Below are 21602 nucleotides of genomic sequence, written 5' to 3' on the forward strand. Positions count from 1 at the left end.
GATCTGCTTTGTTTCCATGACTCAGAGACTAAAATAGTAAAGCTGCCACCAACTTTGAACCGAGGTTCTTTGTAGTAAAAAGGGCAAATAACTAAGAACACACAAACACAGCAGTGAATGGTTAGCAAATGGGTGGTATGCGGATTACTCACTGTGTAAAACTGGCACACAAATGCTGAGTGAACACGATTCCCTTGGCTTTGATTTGCCTCTTAGGAGTTTCCAGTGTGTAACAAAAATCATATTGTAAAATGTGCAAAGTGTTATTGGATACATCATGTGTTTACCATAAAGTAATCTCGTCATTCATAATCTGCAAACTGTAGGATGATGATTTGCAAACTTTACAATAATGACTTAAACATGTAAAGCAATGATTGTATGAAATGTGGGCATTTGTTTTGATGAAGAAAAAAAAAACATGACAAGATGAAGACAATAACTCACAGCTTCAAAACAGGAAACAGAGAATATTTATTTACTTGTTAAACAATTGTGATGCTGTCACTGTTATGATGCATTATATGTCATTTTTGGTCAGTGATTGTCAGTGCCAAGATCATCCCATCAGAGAAAATATACTACTGCCCCCTAGTGGATTCAGAAAATACTGTGACCATGAACTTTCAAGTGAAATTACAGATTTACAGAAAAACTTTATTACACCTTTTGAGATCTGGTGACAGTGAAGGCCATAGTGTATGATTCACATCATTGTCATACTCATCAAACCACTCAGTGACCTAGAGGGAATGTCCCAAATGTCTTCATGTGAAATACAGCAGCATCTTCCTCTGAACTTATGATTCATTGCAGCCACCCCATGTCCTAACTAAAACCCTCAGTTTCACTCACTGGTGAGTAAAAAATGCTTCAAATGTTAATTTGGTAATCAGTCTTTGCTTATTTCAGTGCTTCTATTTGTCTCCTTTTATGCAATTCTAGAGGCATTATTTCTTTGACAGAAATTTCATTTTGCTTCCTGTAGAAAAGAAAGAGGATGACAGTGAGTAGAGAGCTTGCTTCATTATAATTAAGAATTTATGGCTTAGAATAACTGAGAAACATCCTTACCTAGGCCTTTGAGAAACCTGTTAACCCGCCGGTGTTCATTCTCATGGATGGAGTCTAGATACTCCTGCACCCTCACTTCAAACAGCCCTGAGGAGAGAAAAAGATTCATGAACCATGATTCATGATTATATCCCTGTAGCCGAACCCCTGCTTTCCACTGCCCCTCTTTTACCTCGCAGGGCCTGCTTGTGGAGCTCTCTCTCCTGGATGAACCAGCCAAACATCTGGGTCTCCATGAAGACCTCCAGGAAGCGACGCACAGTCTTAGACGGGATTGCTTTGCGAAAACCCTCATGCTGGAAGGAGCAGGGGACAGGGGAGGAGGACGAGGAAGAGTAGCCATCCTCCCGTTCGCTGATAATGAAGAGCGGATAGTGGCCAACCAGCTCCACGAAGAAACGGACGAAGGCCTCAGACACAACAGTGCTGAGATGGCCAGAGTCTAATGAGAGGAGAAGTCAAATTTGTCAGTTGCCTTTGCTCAAAGTTATGTAGAGTTAAAAGAGCTACAACCAGAAACTCTCATAGTATATTAAAGTCCTCGTTATGACTCACCACTGGGTGTATCTCCTCCTCTTTCATTAGCGAGCTCTCTTCTCCTCTCCAGAACGTTCTCTAGGGCTGATTGAAGCTTAGAGGGTAAGATGGAGTCCTCATCATCCAACTAAAAGTGACAGGACAGAAAATTCATATGTGGGTAGGAAACAGCTTAAACATTCTCTCCACATCCACACAGATCTTGTAGATCATGCACAACTGTGAAAAAAATAAATAAATACACTTTTATGAATGGCCTACCTGTCTAAGAAATCGACTACTTCCAAGATCCACAACCAGAACCTGTCCAAGAACATTGAAAATTCATAACGTACAACTTTATGGTATTGATCTTGGTGAACCAATTTACTAAATTCCAGTTACAATCCATCATTGCTATGTGTTAATGTGCAGCTCCTCTCACTGACCTCCTCCAAGGGCAGCTCAGTGAGCTGGGGCAGCGAGCTGGAAAGCAGGCCAACGATGAACGGGGTCGGGGTGCAGACAATGTCGAGCATCTCTGAGGGTAGTACAGGGATGTAGGTGTGCTGCCATACAAACGGGTAAAGTAGCGCCACTACTGCATGGCAGCATTGGGACAGAGTACTGCAAGGAGAGACGCAATCAAAAGCTATGAAATTACACCAAGGTTGAAGCTGCTTAACAATGATTTGTCACTTTTTTCTTGAGAGATGAGGCCAGAGGAGGAGACAAAAATGAAAAAAAGATGGAGAGACATGTGAAAAGAGAAGAAAAGACGGAGTTTGAAAAGAGAGAAAGATAAGCAAAGAGGAGAAAAAAGAAGACAAAAACACATTAATGGAATGGCTCCCTCGTTCTCGCCACGTGAGGGTGCTATGGTTTAAAATACAGGCTAAACACAGAGACTACTCCCTTAAGTAAGAGCATTTCCCAGAGAGAAAAGCAAAGCTGCATACTTCTTTCATTCACGTCACTGGACTTTGCATTCCAGTCGTCTACTACTCTCTCTGACCGCTGTTTCTGACTCCCACTGGCATTTTCTTGCAGAACAAACAAACACGGCCCCAGCACAACAATTCAACAGGCTGTACTCAAAATATCTCTCTGGATGTTCCCTGAATAAAATTGGGGCTGCCTTAAATTTATTTGGACCTGGACCACCCACATTTCTTTAATAATGAAAACATCCCTGATGTTTTCACCCAATATCTACAGATTCCATAATTACATAAACAGTTGAGGAAAGATATTTAAGACAATCTCGTGTTTTAAGAGCAATCAAAAGAGCTGTCACATAGAGAAGGTGCAGATTTCATTGTTTATTGTAAGTGTGAGGGGTAATTGGCTTTACCTGAGTTTGTCAGCAGTGAAGATAACCCTTCGCTCCAGCAGCAGAGAGCCAAACACCCTGAGAAGCAGCCGCAGACTCAGACAGGAGAACAGACACTCAAAGTCCACATGCTCCAGGCGGGAGTCAGAGGGACGACAGAGCTCCATCACCTGGGAAAGGGATGAACAAAAGGTATAAAACATCGACAGAGGTAAAGAACAGCATTACACTGAAGCTTTGGCAAAATAATGTTATTCCAAGCACAAGAACGAACATTCATGTAGTTTATTGGTTTTAAATAGACATTTAATATACTTTGTTCCATAATTACCTTTATTGGAAACCAGAAAGTTTGCAATAACTTACTAGTAATACACACTAAAAACTGTTTTAAAGTGCTAATTATCTTAATTAGATTTGAAAAAACAAACTTTTTTCCCTTTTTTTAACTTTCTGCTTAATACTCTTGAAAACGCTGAGGGCCTGAAAATTACAGTTGAAGGATACAGTATAAAGATGAATTTAAAAGGTCAAAGAAAAAATAGTGTCATGTTCCAGCTGAACATATTAAGGCAATTAAGTCTGAACAAGCAAGTTCTAATGGAATTGAACTTTGGTCAAAGCAGGCCATTTCCTGTCTTTAAAGGTTAAGGCTAGTGATTTTCTATATTTTTCTTATTGTCAGCAAATCTCATGTGCACAGCCAAACCATTGATGAATCAATCTTTTTTTTTTATTAGTATTGTGTGTGTATCCAAAGCCTGATATATGTTATTCCTCTGCGCCATAGACCTCGTTAATGTATTGAAAACACGTCATTTAGCCACACCGCTGCACTGGGTGACATGTTCCTTCACCACAAAGATTACCGTCACGTCAGTTTGTTTAGAAATGGCTCCAAAGACGAATAACATTTTCAGTCTATGGAGAGTAGTTCCATGTATGGTAAACGTCACTGCGCATGTGAATGAACCAATGTGTTTATTTGTGGTGAAGGAACACATCACCCAGCAGTGTGACTCATTGACGTTGACATAGTTTTTGGACAACAATGGAGGTTTATGGCACAGAGGAATAGATATATCAGGCTTTGGATACACACCTAATACTTGTAAGTAGATCAGTTCATTGTTGGTTTGGCTCTGCACATGAGATTTGTTGACAAGAAGAAAAATATAACAAATCGCCAGCCACATCCTTTACGCTTACTTTATGTTCTTCTTCTCAACAACCATAATATTTTTGGTGCCTACAGTAACATTTGCCTCATCTTGGTGCTCCAGTGTCACTCACCTCAGTGCCTGAGCCGGGGAGGAAGGTTTTGACGGTGATGGTTCTGCCCGGAGCTGGAAACTGGGCCTCCATGATGGCTCTCATGAACGGCTGCACCAGAGCAGGAGACAGAGCCCTTCGCCTCTCCACCTCATCCAACACCTACAGTACGCACATATACACAGACACAAAGAACTTAAAAAAATAAATACAGTTGCTGAATGACTTTAACGTCAATCAAATTATCAGTGAGGACTGGTGAGAGTGGTTTACCTTGGAGAACAGGTTGAAGCAGCCGAGGTGACTGACAATACAATAGACTTCTGGCAGACGTTTGCCTTTTCCACTGGGCTGAGAAAAAAAAAGACCAAGGTTAACTTTTTAGTAGCTTGAGAAATATAATGTAACAGGTGGTTTTAAAAGTGTTTTATAGGTCTAAAGATAGCAGAATTTCCCTAAACTCATGGAAAAGATAGAAGAAATATAAATCATTACTTATCAGTGTATTTCTGGTCATATTCATATACACTCATAATGCGCGCACACACAAACACATATACACACTTTCCCATTCTCACACACTTCCTCCCCAGACTCTGAGATGGACTGTTTTCCCACAGGCACGCCGACTATTTTGGCACGCTTATTTACTCAGCCGTCATTGTGGTATTTAGCCACTTCCTGTCCAGTAGCTGCGCACTTATTTATTATAGTCATTTCTATTTACCAGTAAACGCCGGCAGTATCCGAACCTCCTGCTCCCGTCCTCTCCAGTCAAAACAAAGGAGAACATCTCACTGGGAGGATATGAGTCACAACAAATACACAAATAAACCGGTGATTAGCATATTTTGAATGTACATATGAAAATACACATAAATGATTACTGTATATTGACATTTATTCTTTTTATATGCAGCTTACAGTACATGGACTTCCATGATGCATTCATATGTCATGTTACAGCCATGTTTACTGTAGGCTATACAGCAACTTTTCTAGTGTTTCTAGGATTGAATTTTCAGTTACAGCTATATTGAGTTGCTCTGGGAGACAAATAGCTCTGGGGAGAGTGCTCAAAATCATTTTCAGTTGTTAAAGTTACCTGTAATACATGTCACACAGTGGACCCCTGTGATGTGATGTGACCTCACCTTGGGTATTTCTCCACGGGCTCCCAGTCTTTAGCATCAGGGAAACAGAATTGAGGAATGATCCTCAGCTGATCTTCCGTCTCCCTCATGAACTTGAAGCTCCGCTCCAGCTGCAGCACAACAAAACAAGTGACACAAGTGGACCAAACTTTAGTAGCTACTTTCATGTATTCCCCTTTAACTTTGTAATATTTCATACATTTTACTTTAATCAAGAGGCAGAAGTTTGCATGTCAATATGTGTTCACATGAACAAATATCAGATTACTGTTTTGAATTAGATTAAAACTTATAAATAAAAACTTGCTTTTTTAGTTTCTTAGAATTCATCAATTTGTCCCAAATTTCCTGTTTTTGAGGCATTTGGTCACAAATTTAAGATCAAGATCACCACAAAAAATCTAGTAATGATTCCAGCAACTCCTCTACTCCTGACCTTAGGGGGGAACTGCTGTGTGACCTCCGGCAGATAGTGACCGCCAGCCTTCGACTTCTGCAGCGACACCACCAGGAAATATTCAAACAGCTGACGCTGTTCCAGGGACCTACTTCTGGTGTTGGTACCATTGTACTGAGTCTGGCTCGGCTGGCTCAGTATGGACTGGACTGACACCAACCGCTGACGATGAGCTGGAAGACAGGAAAGGAAGTGTGGTTATAAATTGAAAATGTCAGAAGAAGCAAAAACCTGAGGTGCTCTGCGGTAATTACCTTTTGCTCTTTCTTCCACCTCACTCTCAGAGTCACTGTTTTCATCTGTCACTGCAAAAAGAAGTCAAAAATCCACACTTGCATTTTAGATATTATGAAAAACAGCAGAATACAGTTTTGCTTCTAGGAGACCAACATTTCAACATCATCACCTCTCCCTGAGCTTGTCTCAGCATAATGATAGATCCGCCTTAGATGTTTCTTCCCGATCCGAGCTTCAAAGACGCTGTTGATCCTCAGAACAACCTGTTGGAAGAAAAAGCAGGAATGTGACTTAGTGGACAGAAATGCTACAGCATAATGTCTTTCACCAGGGATAAGAACAAAACTCCTATTAATAATGTTTTGGCAGCTATAATAGAACCAGGCAGCCAAACTGGATTCAAATTAAAGCAGAACTTAATCTTTAAATGTGATTAAAGATCTATCTAATGATGTCTTGGCAGTACAAAACGAGTATGGTAAGCATCAGGGGGTGAAGGATGAAAGATCAGTTCAAGGTTTTGGGATGGTGCATCAGAAAACACTTTTGCTTATACATGTACTGCTCTAACACAAACATACACACACCGTTGGTATCCTACGGCAGGTGCGGCTGTAGGGATCCCCAGTGAGCCATGGTGTGTGTTCAGGCCCAGTTGGGGTGGTGGGAGGGCTGAGCTGGGGTGGAGATGAAACACCAGCACCGCTGCCGGTGCGGTGGATCTGCTGGTTGGTTCTCCGCAGGTCCAGCAGCTTGAAGCTCCTACCTGAATTCTGCCTGAAGAAGCCGGGTCTCGAGACCTGTAGGCAGAAAATTCATAATTTTTCATAATTATCTAAATCAGAAGTTTTGTCTCTGTAAATTTTGTTTGTACTGCAGGAACCTTGGTAGTATCAGCGCCAGGAGAGGAAGGCAAAGACTGCTGGGAGCACTGACTCTCCACCTCGATGTCCTCATATGGGTTCTCCTTGGACGAGTCTGCAGGGTAACCAAAAATGGCAACGTTCAACACATGTTCATTAGCAATTTTCCTACTTTTATACATTAAAAATGATATTGGTTTACATTTAATATGATGTAACACACTAATTACACAAAATGTAACTCTTGGCAAGAAAGTGTATTTCCCATTTGTCATGCTGTTCCTTTAAAACAACTTCCTCTCTATTTAAACCTGATTTGTTTTATGTACATTTCTTCCTTTGGACTAGCACAGAGAATAAAGGAAGCATAGAGGTTTCTGACCCAGGATGTCTTCATAGTGATGCTCCTGAGACAGCGATCGAGAGAAGAGTGGGCTATTTGACCCTGGAATGTCTTCAAACTCAAAGGATTTCCTGTCAAGGTGAACAGAAAAGTACAAATTACACCTAAAGTATAACTTAATTTATTTGAGAGTTGGATACCTCATTCATTTTCTCTCTCTCTTTCTTTATACCTATTGATGTTGTCTCGGACTCTCTCACCCCGCGGCCTCCCGTAGACACCTAAAGGAGGTTTTGAGGAAGCTCGTGTGGAGATTGAGGGCAGTGGCGGGAGGTTCCTCTGCCTCTGACTCTTCCCCGTGTGGATGGTAGCTGGGTGCTGGAAGGTGCGTTGGGGTTTGGGGACTGGGTTGATGGGGGGCGTCCCCGGCTCTGTGTACACATTCTCCTGTAGCTGCTTCCCTTCTCTGGTCGCAGAGGATTTCCCTGAGCTACTTTGACCAGTAGATTCAGATTCTTTCTTCTTCACCTCCACCTGTTTGTCCTTGCTTGGTGGGGTGAAATAGTTTCCGAGCTCTGGAGGGGTTTTCCCATGGTTCTCTCCCAAAGCCTCCAGCTTTTTAAAAAGAGTGAACACGGCTCTCTTCTCCTGACTGGGTTGTTCGGATGTTTTCTTGTCATTGCTTCTCCTCAACGTCCCCACCTGCTGCTTCTCCGTCGCCGTGGGCGAACAAGGTCTTGAGTCGCCAAGCTTTTCTACATTCTCCTTCTCGTGATCTTGCTTTTCTTTGTGGGCTATTCTGCCACAATCCTCTCCTCTTTTATTCTCACTTGGCTTGTTAGTCTTGAGTGTCCCTCTTTGCTGTTTCCCAGTTTCAACTGGTGAGCAAGGCCTTGAATCTCCAAGTTTTCCCACATTCTCTTTCTCAAGATCTTGCTTTTCCTTGTGGGCTACTTTCCTGCAACTTTCTACACGTTGCTCAACAGTAGTTTTATTGTTGCTTTTTGTCAGGGACTCTGTCCTTTTTATGCACTGGCCCGAGGAACCTGAGGTAACAGGTGAATGAGCAGGCTCCTTTCCCTCCCACAGGGAGATCTTGTCCTTGATATTGCCTCCATTGGATCTGGGGAGCTTGTTGCCCACCAAGGGAGCATTCTCATTGCTGTGAGGGTCAAAGGTCGGCCTTCTGTGAGCCATCATGGGTGATTCCTCCCACTGGTTAGTCAGGTTGTCTAATGGGGTGAAGGGGAGTTTTGGTGTCCCCTCTTGTTTGCGCTCAGCCCCTTTGTTTTCCACTGAAGCAATATGGAAACCACTTTTCTCACCAAGACAGCCTTTCTTTAACCTAAACACATGAGGAAATATATTTTTTACAAATAAAATTGAATACAACATCATAAAATGTCAATGATATACTTAAAAAAGGCTATGGCAGCCTCCTGAACTCCCAGTACGGTCATTGTAACTACCAGTTAGGGGACACTCAATCTTTTTCTGGCGACAGTGGGAAAATGCAGCCTGAGAGTAAATGCCAGAGGACAAGCCTATGACCGAGCATCTTCTTCTCATCAGCCTCGCTAAATAAACACATACTTGGACCGGCGCCCATTTCATCAAACTGTTATGTTTTAATAAATAAACCAGCGGAAATGGGAAGCCCTAAGTTGAAAGACCTTTTCTGACTTTTCCTTAATGGATGAGCGATGAGCAAAGGGCAACCGAAACTGTGGATTTTATTTTTCTAAAGAAATTAGTGAGGAAAATGTCCATTTCCTAAAGGGAAAAAATGTTCACCAACAAACCAGTTCTGATACAGACCTGTTGATGGTGGAATAGATGCAGTCCGGCCCGGTTGTCATTCTCTTAGCGTCCGCCATGATCACTGTACACCTGAGACACAGAAACAAGAAAAAAGCTTCAGCCAATGTCTTCATTTCTGCTGAATGAAGTTTCGGTTTAGTTTTTACTGACACCCTGTCAGGCGCTTGGTTTCAGTTGACAGTTATTATCGAGTGAAACTGAATACCTCTTTACTATTGAATTAGGAATCATTTTAGGGAAATCTGATCATTTATTAGATGAATTTATAGTTTTCTTTGTGTCTTGAATCTAAACTGAAAAATAAAGTCAATTTAATAAATATTGTGAAATCTGTAGACTTATTTTTTTTCACAATATGAGGTTAAGGTCCTTGGTATGACTGACATTTTAAGTTGCGTGACCGTTCCCTCTCAGCTGGTAATGTACAGTATTCAGGGGCCAGCTGGGCAGACTCAAAGAAAAACATGACAGCCAGAAACTCAGAGCAACTCCCTCAAGCAGTTCATCACACAAACCGACATTTCAGCAGTCATTTGGGAGCCCTTTTATGATTGAATCACTCTTCTCTGCCTTCTCTTCCCTTTTGTATATTGTTGTATGGTCCTTGTTCTGATGCTTCCTCCTTCACAGGAGGCCTGCCTTTGACCCTCACAGCGACCAGAACGCTTCATGATTCTCATACTTTCACATCTCTAAAGCCAATGTTTCAAAGTTCAGTGGCCTCTAAGATGGAGCATTTCCAAGCTCTGGAGCTGTTGTCATTGTTTGTTTAGTTGATGTGTAGTCCTAATGATAGTGTGCATGAGCAAAGGGACTACAGTACATACAGATCTTTAAGCAGTACGCTGGCTGATTAGCCGTGAAACATCCAGATACACAGTTACTGTATACAATAATAGACAGCAAGCCGTCAAAAGCTGCACAGTTAATAAAAAAAAGTGCATAAGAGGTTGTAGTTTCCATTGTTCAAAAGGTTGTGAGTAGAAAATACATACGCCTGGGTGACTTCCCAAACAAGGTGTTATCTATAATTTTTAAGTTAAATACCATATTAGCATCTTAATTTTCTTATTTCACAATTATAAAGCTGTTCCTTCACCAAAGTTCATAATGAAAAAATAAGATTCTGCAGTAATTGTACAGGAAGAGATGAGCTGATTAAATGAGTGGGACAATACAGCCGAATGAAAACAGTGTATTATTAAATCTACATAAATAAATCTGTTCCTTACCTCCTTCTGTTGTACAGTTTCCATATGTTCATTAGTAAAATGGGAGCATATTGCCACAGATGCTGCTATTATAGTATCCATTGGTGCTGTTATGTCCAAGTTAAAGAGTCTGCAGTAGTTTTTCCAACTTGATTTGAGCCGAAAAAGTGATCCAGCCGATGTTTAATTGGGTGAGAATAGTGACATAAGAGCTCAAGCCACAATCTACTGGACTGTCCTCTCACTGCCTGTTCTCCAATCTCCAACTTTCATTCACTCTCTCTCCTCACACACCCTTAACATGACTTCCTCTCTCTCTCTCTCTCACTCTCTCTTACTCTCTCTCTCCCTCTTTACATCTGTCTCTATCTGCTGGCTGTCTCTCTTGCCACTGATACGTTGTGTGAACAAGGATGACTGACCCAAAATGAAATAAAAACTACTTACATGCCATACTCTTGTATACAAGCTCCAGGGGGAATTAGTGATACATGAGACAGACGTCATGGCATTACATTATTTCCCTCCGAATCTGGAGCTCGTTGGAATTCCCGTAACAACTGCTTCAGTACTACAGTTGCTCATGGAGCTGTAACAAAATATCCCACCCCCATTACCCCATGGCGTATTTCACTTCCTTACAGAAATAAAATAATTAAATCCTAATGAGTATAGATGAAAAACAGACATGTCAACTAATAAGTGACAATAAAAAGAGTTTTTCTTTCAGTGACATGATGCAGATAAAGTCACCAAGAGTTGACAAAATAATACCATTAAATTTCACATTCACTGTTTGAAAAATGAAACAGAAAGTATTTTATTTAACCTGTCATAATTTTTGTTTCAGTTATATTCAGACTTTATTAAGGACACAGCTCATAGAGGGTCCATGGCACTTTTTTAACATATGTACAGTGTACTTCTTTACATAAATCTTTTTTTATCTTGAATCTTTATCCTTTACATTTCCATTTTCTAGACCTTATGTTTTTAGTCTTTAGCTTTGGAGCATGCCTCATCCCATTTCACTACACATATTACTTCTGAATGTGACAAATAAACCTGTGAATCATTGTATATAAAATCTACAACATATCGGAAACTAAGCTGATGTTATATGATACCTTGTAATAGCAGTACCTTTAATCACAATGGGAATTCGGAATAGTTTACCACATCATTTACAATTGTACATACAGTTTAAACACATTTATACTAAACAAACTAATTTAATCATTGTTAAGGGCTTACCAGAATTGAAGTGCTGGCCAAGTTCAATGCTCAATCCCTGTTGCCGTGTCAGTGTTTAATGAAAGTATTTTTTGGCGGGTGCACTTTTTAATGTATGCAGAAATCTGCCTGCAGCCAATGATAGTTGGGCTTTAACCCCACAAGTGGCACAGTGACAGGTGAAGGCTGAGCAGCTGTCTCCTTGGTGGCTCCTGCTGTCAGCCCCAGCTGTGCTGTTTTTGGCCTGTAATTCCACTCCTGTCCTGCTGGTGGCAGCAGTGCGCCGCTGTGCTCTGCGGCCAGTGACGTCCGTACGTGACACCAGAATCCACAGTAAACACAAATGGTCGCTACACCGAGAACAAGCAAGCTAACGACTACCTGAGCAGAAAGGTAAGAGCGCTTCTTTCTGTTATGTTTTATTTAAGAATAATGTTAAGCTGTAACTGTTAGCTGTTTGTTCTTAGACTCAATTTTCGCTGTTACTGTGTAGCTAAAGGCTTTTCCACCATGTGACGTTACGTGCCTTGTCACTCAGAGAGGCAAAGATGGTCAGAAATGGCTTTGTAGGTATAAAAGTGGAAAATACTCTCTCAAAGAACAACAAAATGCTGGCGAAAATGAGTTCAGCTGACTGAAAAATGTGTGCGGGTATTGGTTGTAGAGAAAAGCAGAAAGCATCTGGTGCTCATATTTACGAACAAAGAAAATCCTTTTTTTTTTTAAACACACAGGTCGCAAAATAGTGATTTAACAGAGGCACACAGTGTAGCTCGCCTGTTCTGTAATCTACAGAAAATTGATGGCGTCCTTTGAACAGGACGTCCTGCTTACATTTCCCCTCACAATGCAGCATGCTGCAGACAGCCTACAGTTAATTATAAGTGTCCCACCTGCCAGATACTGTATGTGCAGGGACTGAAATTTGCCTCCAGCCAACTAATGCTGGCAGAAATTCTGAAATGCAAAGTGCAAGAAAAAGTATTTTTGCAATAACTTAAGTCCTATTTCGGTGGGTTGTGTGATTAATTACATTCTTGATGCTGACTAGATAATGCACACAACATGGTTAAGTATGTATCAATATGTTCTAAACTTATTTTTATTCTTGTTTGATTTATACCTAGAGTCAAGAGTGAGCAGGCAGTGTACACAATACAATAAATGTTGCCTGGCAGGTGCCCAAGACTTGGCTCTACACCTCCAACAGTCATGTGAAATATCAGCTGCTTATCAAATGATTGGTCAAGGGAATGAAAATGAGGCCAATGACTTTCTTTAATAGTATCTACTCGTGCCAAGCCCTCTCACAACAGTGTCACAGTAATTCAGTCAAAGTAGGGCTGCAGCTATTGCTTAATCTGTTGATTACTTTCTCGATTAATGGATCAGTTGTTTGGTCTATAAAATGTCAGAATATGATGAAAATGTCAATCAGTGTTTCCCAGAGCCCAAGGGGACGTCTCCAAATGTCTTGTTTGGTCCACAGCAGTCCACAACCCAAAGATATTCAGTTTACTGTCATGGAAGACTAAAGAAACTAGAAAATATTCACATTTGAGAAGCTGGGATTAGAGAATTTGGACTTTTTTCTTTCTAAAAAATGAGTCAAAACGATAAATCGATTATCAAAATAGTCAACGATTACTTTAATATTTGGCAACTGATGGATTAATCGACTAATCATTGCAGCTCGAATCCAAAGAATCTGACATACTCTTTTCAACAATATGCATCATTATTATCTATGATTTGTAACTCTAAACAGCTGAACTAACCAGACTAATTCAGATTTTATTGTGAAGTTCTGTGTTGCAGCAGAAGCAGACTGGTGCAGAACAGAAACTTGCATTTGACCGCAGATTACAGAGTGTAAATGCCAAGAGGGGACATTTGAATATCTCCAGTACAGTAGAGTTTCTGAACAGGGTTTGAAAGTAGGAACAGTGAACCAGTCGGACAAGACTACTCAACAAAATGTTTCCCAAACGTTTTCTGAGACCGATTAGACACCGGACCGGCAATGATAAATTATTAAGCAGAACGGGTTTAGGCTCTGATGAGACTGATCCACATTAAATACAGTTTCTTTGTCAGTGCCATTACAAAATGAAAATTTTCCACAGTCAGTTACTTGATTCAGTCACAGCGGGTTGCCAACAGCAATCCCTGGCCTTGTGTTCTCTTACATAAAAAATATTCCAATGATTTATACGGATTTTAAGTTTGGGGGAAAAAAACACTGGTAGTGGAATGAGATGACTATAACTAACAATTATTTTCCTTATCGATTAATCGTTTAGTCTATGAAGTGTGAAAAAATGGCATTCATACTTTCTCAGACGTCACCTTGATGTCTTCCCTTTGCTTGTTTTATCTGATTACTGTCAAAAATGTCATAATATTCAATTAGCTGTCATGTATGACAAGGAAAAACTAGTAAATCTTCACATTTGAGTATCTGGAACCATCAAATAAATAAATAAATAACAAAATAGTTGATGATTAACTTCCCCATGATTAATCGTTGCAGGTCTATGGATCGGTACTAAGTATCAGTAGATGCCTGAGTTGAAGTAAAAGGACAGAAAAGGCTGGATTAGTGCATCCCTAGATCTTAGTTGGTAGAGTCTTGTGTAAACAACATAGTCCCAGCTGAACAGGCTGGTGGGAGAGGTGTAATGGTTCTAGAGGAGCTCCATATACACTGGGCTCATTGATACCTGAACATGGCAAAACACAGGACAGATTCACCTCTTCATAGTTGCCCTTTACCCCTAAGGGGATGGATGCTGTCAACAAGAGACTGCCTGTCATATTCCAGGAATTATCCAGGACCAGTTTGAGGAACATTCAGGTAAAATTATAGAAATAATCAACTGGTGACCACAGTCTTGGGTAAAGTCTGAAAGAAACATCCATCCTTAAACTTTGGGATATTGCTTGAAACACAGTTTGGTCAGCTTTAACACTGGGATGTGTGGTACCTAGTGTGTCTAACGTGGGTTTTTATCTTTGTGGTCATTACATGTCAGCTCATTTTGCATTGCTCTAGTGATGTGCGTGTCCCATCTGGCGTAGCTTGGAGCCTTTAGCTGAACCCCATCCCTCTCCTGTCGCTGTTTCCCCCCAACGACCTCCACCAACGCCACCTCCTTCCTCGTCCACCTCCTCTTCCTCCCTCCGGCCACCCCTGTGATGCCTCCCTCGTGCTGTGGCTGCCTGTCACAGTACACCCATCATCATCTGGTTGCCTTCTGCCTCACCTTCTTTAGGTAATCTACACCCACTCTGCCCTGCTGCCTTACAGGTTTCCCTCAAACCTTTAAGCATTTTAAACATTTGGCATTTTGTTTTTGTCTTTTAGATTAATTTTAATGATGTATATGCTTTATTGTATATTAACTGGAAAGAGTCACAGGAAAAAAGGTGAAAATGAGATTTCCAACTCTTGTCACAGATTCGAGCCAAAAAAAAAGCTTAACTAGCCTGCTGAGCTTCACATGAACCACAAGAAAATAGCGGACTTGCATACTAGAGGATGCAGAACGAAAAAAAAATATCAGTGTAGCTACTGTAAAAACACTGAATGTGAATGGATGTAAGTTGTTCATTTAGGTCAAAGGTCTTGGGGGCAAGGTTAACCCAGGTCAGACATCAATGGGCTATGTATGTTGATTTCCAATCGACAGGGTTGCTACACGGATTGGAAAAGTCTTGAGAAGTAGGGAAACACTTAAAAGATAAGTGGTAACAGTAAAGAATATAGACAGTTTGTAAAATGTGGATTTGTGGAGATTATCTTGTTTTTAAAAATTGTCTGCATGAGGCCGTGCTCGCTTCAGAGCTCAAAAAAAGAAAAAAATCAGGTGATATTAAAACTGAGATGCTGCAGCGATATTAAACAGTGCATGAGTCATATGAGTCAGCTGGTGAGTTTCAAACCTTTCTTTGTTTAGGGCCCCCTCGGTCAGCGTAGTTAATCTTTAATTACAGTACTTGTGCGCCAATGTCACGACACTCCTATCAGGAGCAAAGCGAAGTGCCGTCCGCAGCAGTCGGTAGGGCAGAATGAATACTGCGGTTCAGCAGAAAAGTTGGAGCTGTATTGGATTTTGCTCCATTTCCCGTTTCTCAGATAAAGATGTCCGGTGTTTCCTGTCATTTCTCTCAGCAGAAGTGAACCGCTACTTCTGTGAAATTTAACCTTCGGCTAAAGAATAAAGAGCATCCCCTCAAGCTGAAGTATGAACTTTGACCCGGGCCATTCAACACGGATAGTTTTTAAATAGGTCCTGCCCTCAAATTGCTTTTACTTGCTGAGTTAAGTTCCTTCTGTCTCTTCCAGCTATGTGTTGCTGCATGCGTCCAGGAAGACATTCAGCAATGTGAAAGTGAGCATCTCAGCCCAGTGGACGCCATCCGCCCAGAATGACAGTGCGGCTGCTTTCTCCCCTGGTCAGGTACTGAGAACACAGTAGTATAAAATACAGAACAGTTCAATGCAGTCTGGATTAGATCAATCATAGATCAATCATAGTGTTTCTTCAGAAAAAATACAAACAAAATAAACGTTTTTTTATATTTTTCAAATGCAGATTATTTCATTCTGAGGACTGAAACGTTGTGTTTGATAAAGTGAGGTCAAGTGATGGACAGGGTGCGGGATTCTTTTGATCCTAAGCACCTGTCACTAAGACTTTATGGTGTTGTCAGGTGTATTATAACTACTACTGTACATTGTAGGCAGCTATAGTATATAGCACAATTCAATGTAAAATGGACAGCAACAATATTTTTCTCGTATCGGGTTCTTGGGAAACTTTTATGACATTTAAACCCCTGTCATACATAAACGTAATAAATTGTCTTGTCTCTGGCTGTTCCAGACATGGGAGGACAATCATCTGTTTGCAGATGAAAAGCAGGCCACTCTGTTCCTGGGAGCTCTGGACTCCATCTTCCTCTTCTCATACGCCGTGGTGAGTAGGGAACATGATTTTCTGTGTTTGATGAGCTTCTGACATCAGAGCTGTCGGCTACAAAAACTAACAGAACCGGTTTCACAGTGTGCCAAGTAGGAGCGGAGAGAACCTGATACCTGTTGAGTTAAAATTTCTTCTGCAGGTGGAAAAACTCTGAATATAAATCATGTAAACTGTGATGGATTGGCAGCCCGTCCGGGTCGTAACTCTTCGGTCTTGTCCACACAGGGTCTGTATTTCAGCGGTGTGATCGGGGACAGACTGAACCTGCGCTATGTGCTCTGCTTCGGCCTATGTGGCTCCGCTGCAGTGGTGAGTACACAGACCAGAAGTTGACTCAACAGTACACATCTAATCATTGATAGTGTGCCCATGTGGTCTCATCTTTTCTCAGAACAAGTATGTTTGTAAACCTTAGCTTTTCTGTGGCGTATGCATCTTTCAAGCGGTTATAAATGAAACCCCTGGTTGCACTTCTTGTTTCACACATGCAGTACATTATTCTCCATGATGATGCTTTTGAAAGAAGTCAAAACTAGATATTTGGGAAGTGAAAAATAAATGGTATCTATTAGGACAAAGTGATTGCTGGCATTAATATAAAAGCTGTTCATGTGTTTGCAGGAGTTTGTGTTCGGCACTTTGACTGAATGGCTCCACATCTACAACATCTATCTGTACTGCAGCCTGTGGGTGCTGAACGGCCTGCTGCAGTCCGCCGTCTGGCCCTGCGTGGTGGCCGTCATGGGCAACTGGTTCGGCAAGACGGGGTGAGTGTTTGCAAAACCTGTTTTTATCCAACATTACCTCTAAATTTTACCGGTGGATATGTTTAGTCACAACTGCAGCATCCATCCAGCTTAGAAATACTTAGTCAAGCCTGTGTCTTCCAGGTCGAGCTCTATGATACACGCCCACACACGGAAACACAGGAAACACACACGCTCACACTCGCACAATGACACCCATTCACCGGTGCTGCTGCCCCAACATAGACGCCATTTAGACTCAGTTTTCCTCCGCAGCAGAACTTGTAAACATAACTTGTTGAATATAAAAATAGCGAGTCAGTGAGCCATCTGTTAGGTTGCATTTAGTAAATTATAGCATGTTTTGTTGTACTTTTCAAAGTGTTTGAAGTAGTTTTGAAAAAGAGAGATTTTTAGGAAATTATTACACCGGTTAAATGTTACATGAAGTAGTTGGAAAGTATTTTTTTCCTCATTTTCCAGGCGTGGCTTTGTGTTTGGCCTGTGGAGCGCGTGTGCCTCTGTCGGTAACATCCTGGGCGCCTTCTTGGCATCCAGCGTGCTCAAGTATGGATACGAGGTGAAGCGCACACACACACACCTGATCGATGCCTTGTTACCATGGCATTCTCAGCATCTTAATACTAACATATTGCTTTACGGTGTATGCAGTATGCCTTCCTGGTGACCTCAGTGGTGCAGTTTGCTGGTGGGGTGGTGGTGTTCTTCGGCCTGCTCACGTCTCCAAAAGAAGTCGGTAAGCACTGCAAGGAATATGGAAATATCCCATATAACTTTAAGAGATTAAATGTTTTGATATATGTGTGTGTACTCGCATGGGTCATATTGCTACTTTCAACTGTGGAAACTGCGCCTGAAATAGAAACATTTCAGTGTTTGTATTACCTAAACTCTCGATTTGAATTCAGGCTTCAGCTTTTATGTTTATGTGCGTGCCAGGTCTGAGTTTGGAGTCAGAGACTGGACTCAGCCCTGTGGAGACGGACACAGACAGCCACAGACCTCTGATGAGCGATGAGGATGATGAGGTGGAAGCGGAGGCGTACGCCAGACGATACCAGTCAGTCCAGCAGCCGGACGAACCTCCGGCCGAGTCCCCTCAAGCTGTCAGCTTCTTTCAGGCTTTCTGTCTGCCTGGAGTGCTGCCTGTAAGTCTGCAGCTCCAGCATGTCAAGACAAATGTATTTTGACCATGTATGTGCTTTAAAGACAATACATGATACAAATACAGCTACACTATATATATGTAGTAGATATGGTCATGGATACTTTTTTTTTCAACCCATATTAATGTCTTTCTGTTTGTACTGCAGTATTCCCTGGCATATGCCTGTCTGAAGCTGGTCAACTACTCCTTCTTCTTCTGGCTTCCTTTTTACCTGAGCAACAACTACGGCTGGAAGGAGGCCGAGGCCGACCGTCTGTCTGTGTGGTACGATGTCGGAGGAATCATCGGTGAGCGGCAGGCTTAGCCCGTCAACAAAACGACATTTCTGTGTTTTCTGTTTGTTATAAAAAATAATCACTTTTTTCAGTGGACATTGGTACGGGGGAAAAACTGGACAATATATCTATTATATTTGTTTGTATGCCCTTATCTCTTTGATACAACATTAAACATCCTTAGATGAGTGTTAACTGTCTTTTTTTTTCTCTTTTTGTCTTTTTTAATCTTGTTTTTTCCCGTGTCAGGGGGAACACTTCAGGGTCTGATCTCTGACTTCATGGGAAAGAGAGCACCGGTGTTGGCCATAAGTCTGGCGCTAGCAATGGGAGCTCTGGTGGGATACAGCCGTGAGTACACACACGACACATGACATCTTTAAGAGTATGAAAGGTCAAAATGAAATAATAAATTTCCACAGTTGTCATTTTGCATTTTGACTCCCTCTTCTTCTCCTCCATCCCTCTCAGACTCGCCTAATGACCAGGTGATTAACGCAGCACTGTTGGCCACCACCGGCTTCTTTATCGGCGGCCCATCCAACATGATCAGCTCGGCCATATCCGCCGACCTGGGGAGACAGGAGGCTCTCAGGGGCAGTCAGGAGGCTCTGGCTACCGTTACCGGCATAGTGGATGGAACTGGAAGTATAGGAGCTGCTGGAGGACAGGTAAAAAAAAAAAAAAAAAAATACAGGACATTTCATGCAATGCAACTTGTAAACTCATTGTGCTTTTCATGAAACAGTACAAAAGGAACAACAATTTATGTTTCCATCATCTTCTAGTACCTGGTGTCCCTGATTGAGAGCAAGCTGGGCTGGATGTATGTCTTCTACTTCTTTGTTGTCATGGTAAGATCATTTCCTGAAATCACAATCACAGCTACAGCATCTTACTCGACAGTCCTGACTCAGTATATTCATGTCTGTGGGATTTTGCATCGATGTAAAATAAAAATTAATTTACCAGCTGATTTCTTAATGTTTATATGATGTACTTTTCTCTTCATTTGTCTTTCTGAATGGATTGAACACCACAAATGTGTGACTTTTTACATTTACAGACAGGGGGCAGCATTGTGTTCATCACTCCGCTGATCCTCAGGGAAGTGCGAGCCATGTGGAGAGACAGACGAGCGCTGCACCGCCAGCTGTGAAAGCCTCAACATCTGCCAGGCATAATGTTTTCTCTTATCGGGGCTTATCACAGCAGGGCTGCTCAAGAGTTTCGAGATGCGGAAAGCCACGATGGTGAAGGTGCCCTGGAGTTTTCAAGAGCCGTAGGTTTGTCTCTTAACACCCATGTGCACAGACCAAGACTCTTTGAACACAACACTGACGTCTTATCCACTCACTAAAAGCCTAAAATGTAAATGTACACCTCCTGTAGGATGAATGCAAGGATTTAGAGCTGAAGTGCCTGATTGAAAGAAGCTTTCAGGCCTCGCAGGGCCAACACAGAATTTACTCGTGTATATATTTTAGGTTTTAAACGGTTGTAAATACTTTTTACATGCACTATAGTTGTACTTGAATCTAGATTAATCAATTTAAACTTTTAACCCAGAAGTTCTTAACTTCAGGATCAGGCCCTTGGGAGATATTTTGGGGTTCAGAATTGCCTAAAGAATGTGATTAATAATTGTAATGTTGAAATATATTGTCAACTTTTGTACATATGTATGATATTTTAGTTGTTTTTGGTTGAAATGATGAATATTGCACTCTTGAAGTCTTACGGTAATTAAGCAAAGTCTGAAAAGATTTTAGTGATCAGCTTAGGTCTCAGCTGGGTTTTGGGAAACTTTCGCCTCACAGCCACTTTCTTTCTCTCCTTTACATTTTAATGTAATCAGGGTCAGAAACTGTACTGTTAAGTGTTTTCTTCGGGGGGCAGGGTCCTCTCATTACTGTGTATGTGTCAGTCTGACTTGATAATTTCTCATCATTCCAGTTTCACTTTTTGTTCACTGGAATGTTTACTCCTCCGTTTTTAGTGTCTTTATCTCTCACCTTTGGTTTACAGTGCAGCGACACATTTCAGTGTGAACTACACTGACTCTTCAGAAAAAGCTTTGTCTGATTGTAGCAGAGGCTGCACATTCGTTTGTTTGATGAACTTGACTCAGTCTGTCTGTTAGTTATTACATTTTAACAACCATTGAAGGTGGAACAGTTCTCTTTTTATGGTGTATTTACTGACATATAAATGGTGGGAAAATTATCGTACAACACCAGCCTTATGCTAGTGAATGTTTGGACAAGTTATCTACTTTACGGGACACTGTGGTCCATAACCAGCCAACATTTGGAGAATGATTGCTTTTGGTTCAAATCAGTAAAACTGTAGAATTTTCGACACAACAGGTCATTTGTTTCCTTGCACGGAGATTCACAAATCATCATGTAAATTGCTTTTAAAATGTGGGAAGAGGGGTATTAGGGCATGTTTATATTGTTGTCAAACCTGGAGAGACGGAGCTTAAAGTGAGACTTGCCAAGCTCATGTAACAGAATGTAAATTGGAATGTGTTACTCTACCTGTGGTGTATTTTTAAATTTGTTTTATTTTTATTTATGTGTACTTTTCAAGTTTTAACCAATGTAAATGCAATTTTCCTGTGAAATAAATGCAAGTTACATTTTGCAAAATCCGAGTTAAGTTGTAAAGCACCAAAAATATATGTGTGTGTGTATGTATGTATGTATGTATGTATGTATGTATATATATATATATATACACTATATTTTAGTTTTAGTAGTTTCTAAGCTACATTTAGCCACATTATTGTTGTCAAATACACTGTAAATACATAATAACCCTTAAATAACAGCCTACTTTGATAATAGGATGATTTACATACAATGTTACTTCAAAACCACCAGGG

General features: G+C 41.1%; 2 protein-coding genes across 4 annotated transcripts; one reads left to right on the forward strand and one right to left on the reverse strand.

Annotated features, from left to right (window-relative positions):
• Positions 1 to 457: 457 nt before the first annotated feature.
• LOC137175595 (DENN domain-containing protein 2A-like) lies at positions 458 to 11697 on the reverse strand. Of its 3 annotated transcripts, none has more exons than XM_067581363.1 (20): positions 11536 to 11697; positions 9068 to 9139; positions 7482 to 8594; positions 7289 to 7380; positions 6927 to 7021; positions 6631 to 6843; positions 6213 to 6306; positions 6061 to 6111; positions 5786 to 5979; positions 5350 to 5459; positions 4923 to 4992; positions 4469 to 4546; positions 4217 to 4357; positions 2945 to 3093; positions 2040 to 2217; positions 1873 to 1914; positions 1630 to 1738; positions 1247 to 1516; positions 1075 to 1161; positions 458 to 982 (listed from the first exon to the last, which is right to left on the reverse strand). In XM_067581363.1, exons 2-20 carry the CDS (start codon positions 9124 to 9126, stop codon positions 951 to 953), a joined length of 3177 nt encoding a protein of 1058 aa, XP_067437464.1. In that variant the 5' UTR covers positions 9127 to 9139; positions 11536 to 11697; the 3' UTR covers positions 458 to 950. The 3 variants fall into 3 exon arrangements, with proteins under 3 accessions (XP_067437464.1, XP_067437463.1, XP_067437462.1); XM_067581362.1 differs by lacking the exon at positions 11536 to 11697 and adding an exon at positions 10729 to 10839; XM_067581361.1 differs by lacking the exon at positions 11536 to 11697 and adding an exon at positions 10303 to 10644.
• A 90-nt stretch (positions 11698 to 11787) lies between these two features.
• Positions 11788 to 21371, forward strand: slc37a3 (solute carrier family 37 member 3). The gene is made up of 14 exons (XM_067581365.1): positions 11788 to 11907; positions 14570 to 14789; positions 15863 to 15977; positions 16404 to 16496; positions 16728 to 16811; positions 17124 to 17269; positions 17732 to 17828; positions 17921 to 18005; positions 18209 to 18417; positions 18583 to 18724; positions 18962 to 19063; positions 19184 to 19383; positions 19501 to 19566; positions 19779 to 21371. The coding sequence occupies exons 2-14, from the start codon at positions 14713 to 14715 to the stop codon at positions 19869 to 19871; spliced, it is 1509 nt and encodes a 502-aa protein (XP_067437466.1). The 5' UTR covers positions 11788 to 11907; positions 14570 to 14712; the 3' UTR covers positions 19872 to 21371.
• The last annotated feature ends 231 nt before the right edge of the window (positions 21372 to 21602 follow it).

This window comes from Thunnus thynnus, chromosome 23, assembly GCF_963924715.1.
Source record: "Thunnus thynnus chromosome 23, fThuThy2.1, whole genome shotgun sequence".
In the NCBI taxonomy this organism is placed as follows: domain Eukaryota; kingdom Metazoa; phylum Chordata; class Actinopteri; order Scombriformes; family Scombridae; genus Thunnus; species Thunnus thynnus.

Excerpts from the sequence above, each read along its gene's own strand:
- LOC137175595 (XM_067581361.1), bottom strand. The coding sequence starts at position 10,334 with ATGAACATATGGAAACTGTACAACAGAAGGAG. Across the intron at positions 6,112-6,212 it reads TGAGACAAGCTCAGGGAGAG|TGACAGATGAAAACAGTGAC; the intron begins GTGATGATGTTG and ends TTCTTTTTGCAG. Across the intron at positions 4,993-5,349 it reads CCCGTGGAGAAATACCCAAG|TGAGATGTTCTCCTTTGTTT; the intron begins GTGAGGTCACAT and ends ATATCCTCCCAG.
- slc37a3 (XM_067581365.1), top strand. The coding sequence starts at position 14,713 with ATGCCTCCCTCGTGCTGTGGCTGCCTGTCACAGTACACCCATCATCAT. Across the intron at positions 17,829-17,920 it reads TGCTCAAGTATGGATACGAG|TATGCCTTCCTGGTGACCTC; the intron begins GTGAAGCGCACA and ends CGGTGTATGCAG. Across the intron at positions 18,006-18,208 it reads CACGTCTCCAAAAGAAGTCG|GTCTGAGTTTGGAGTCAGAG; the intron begins GTAAGCACTGCA and ends TGTGCGTGCCAG.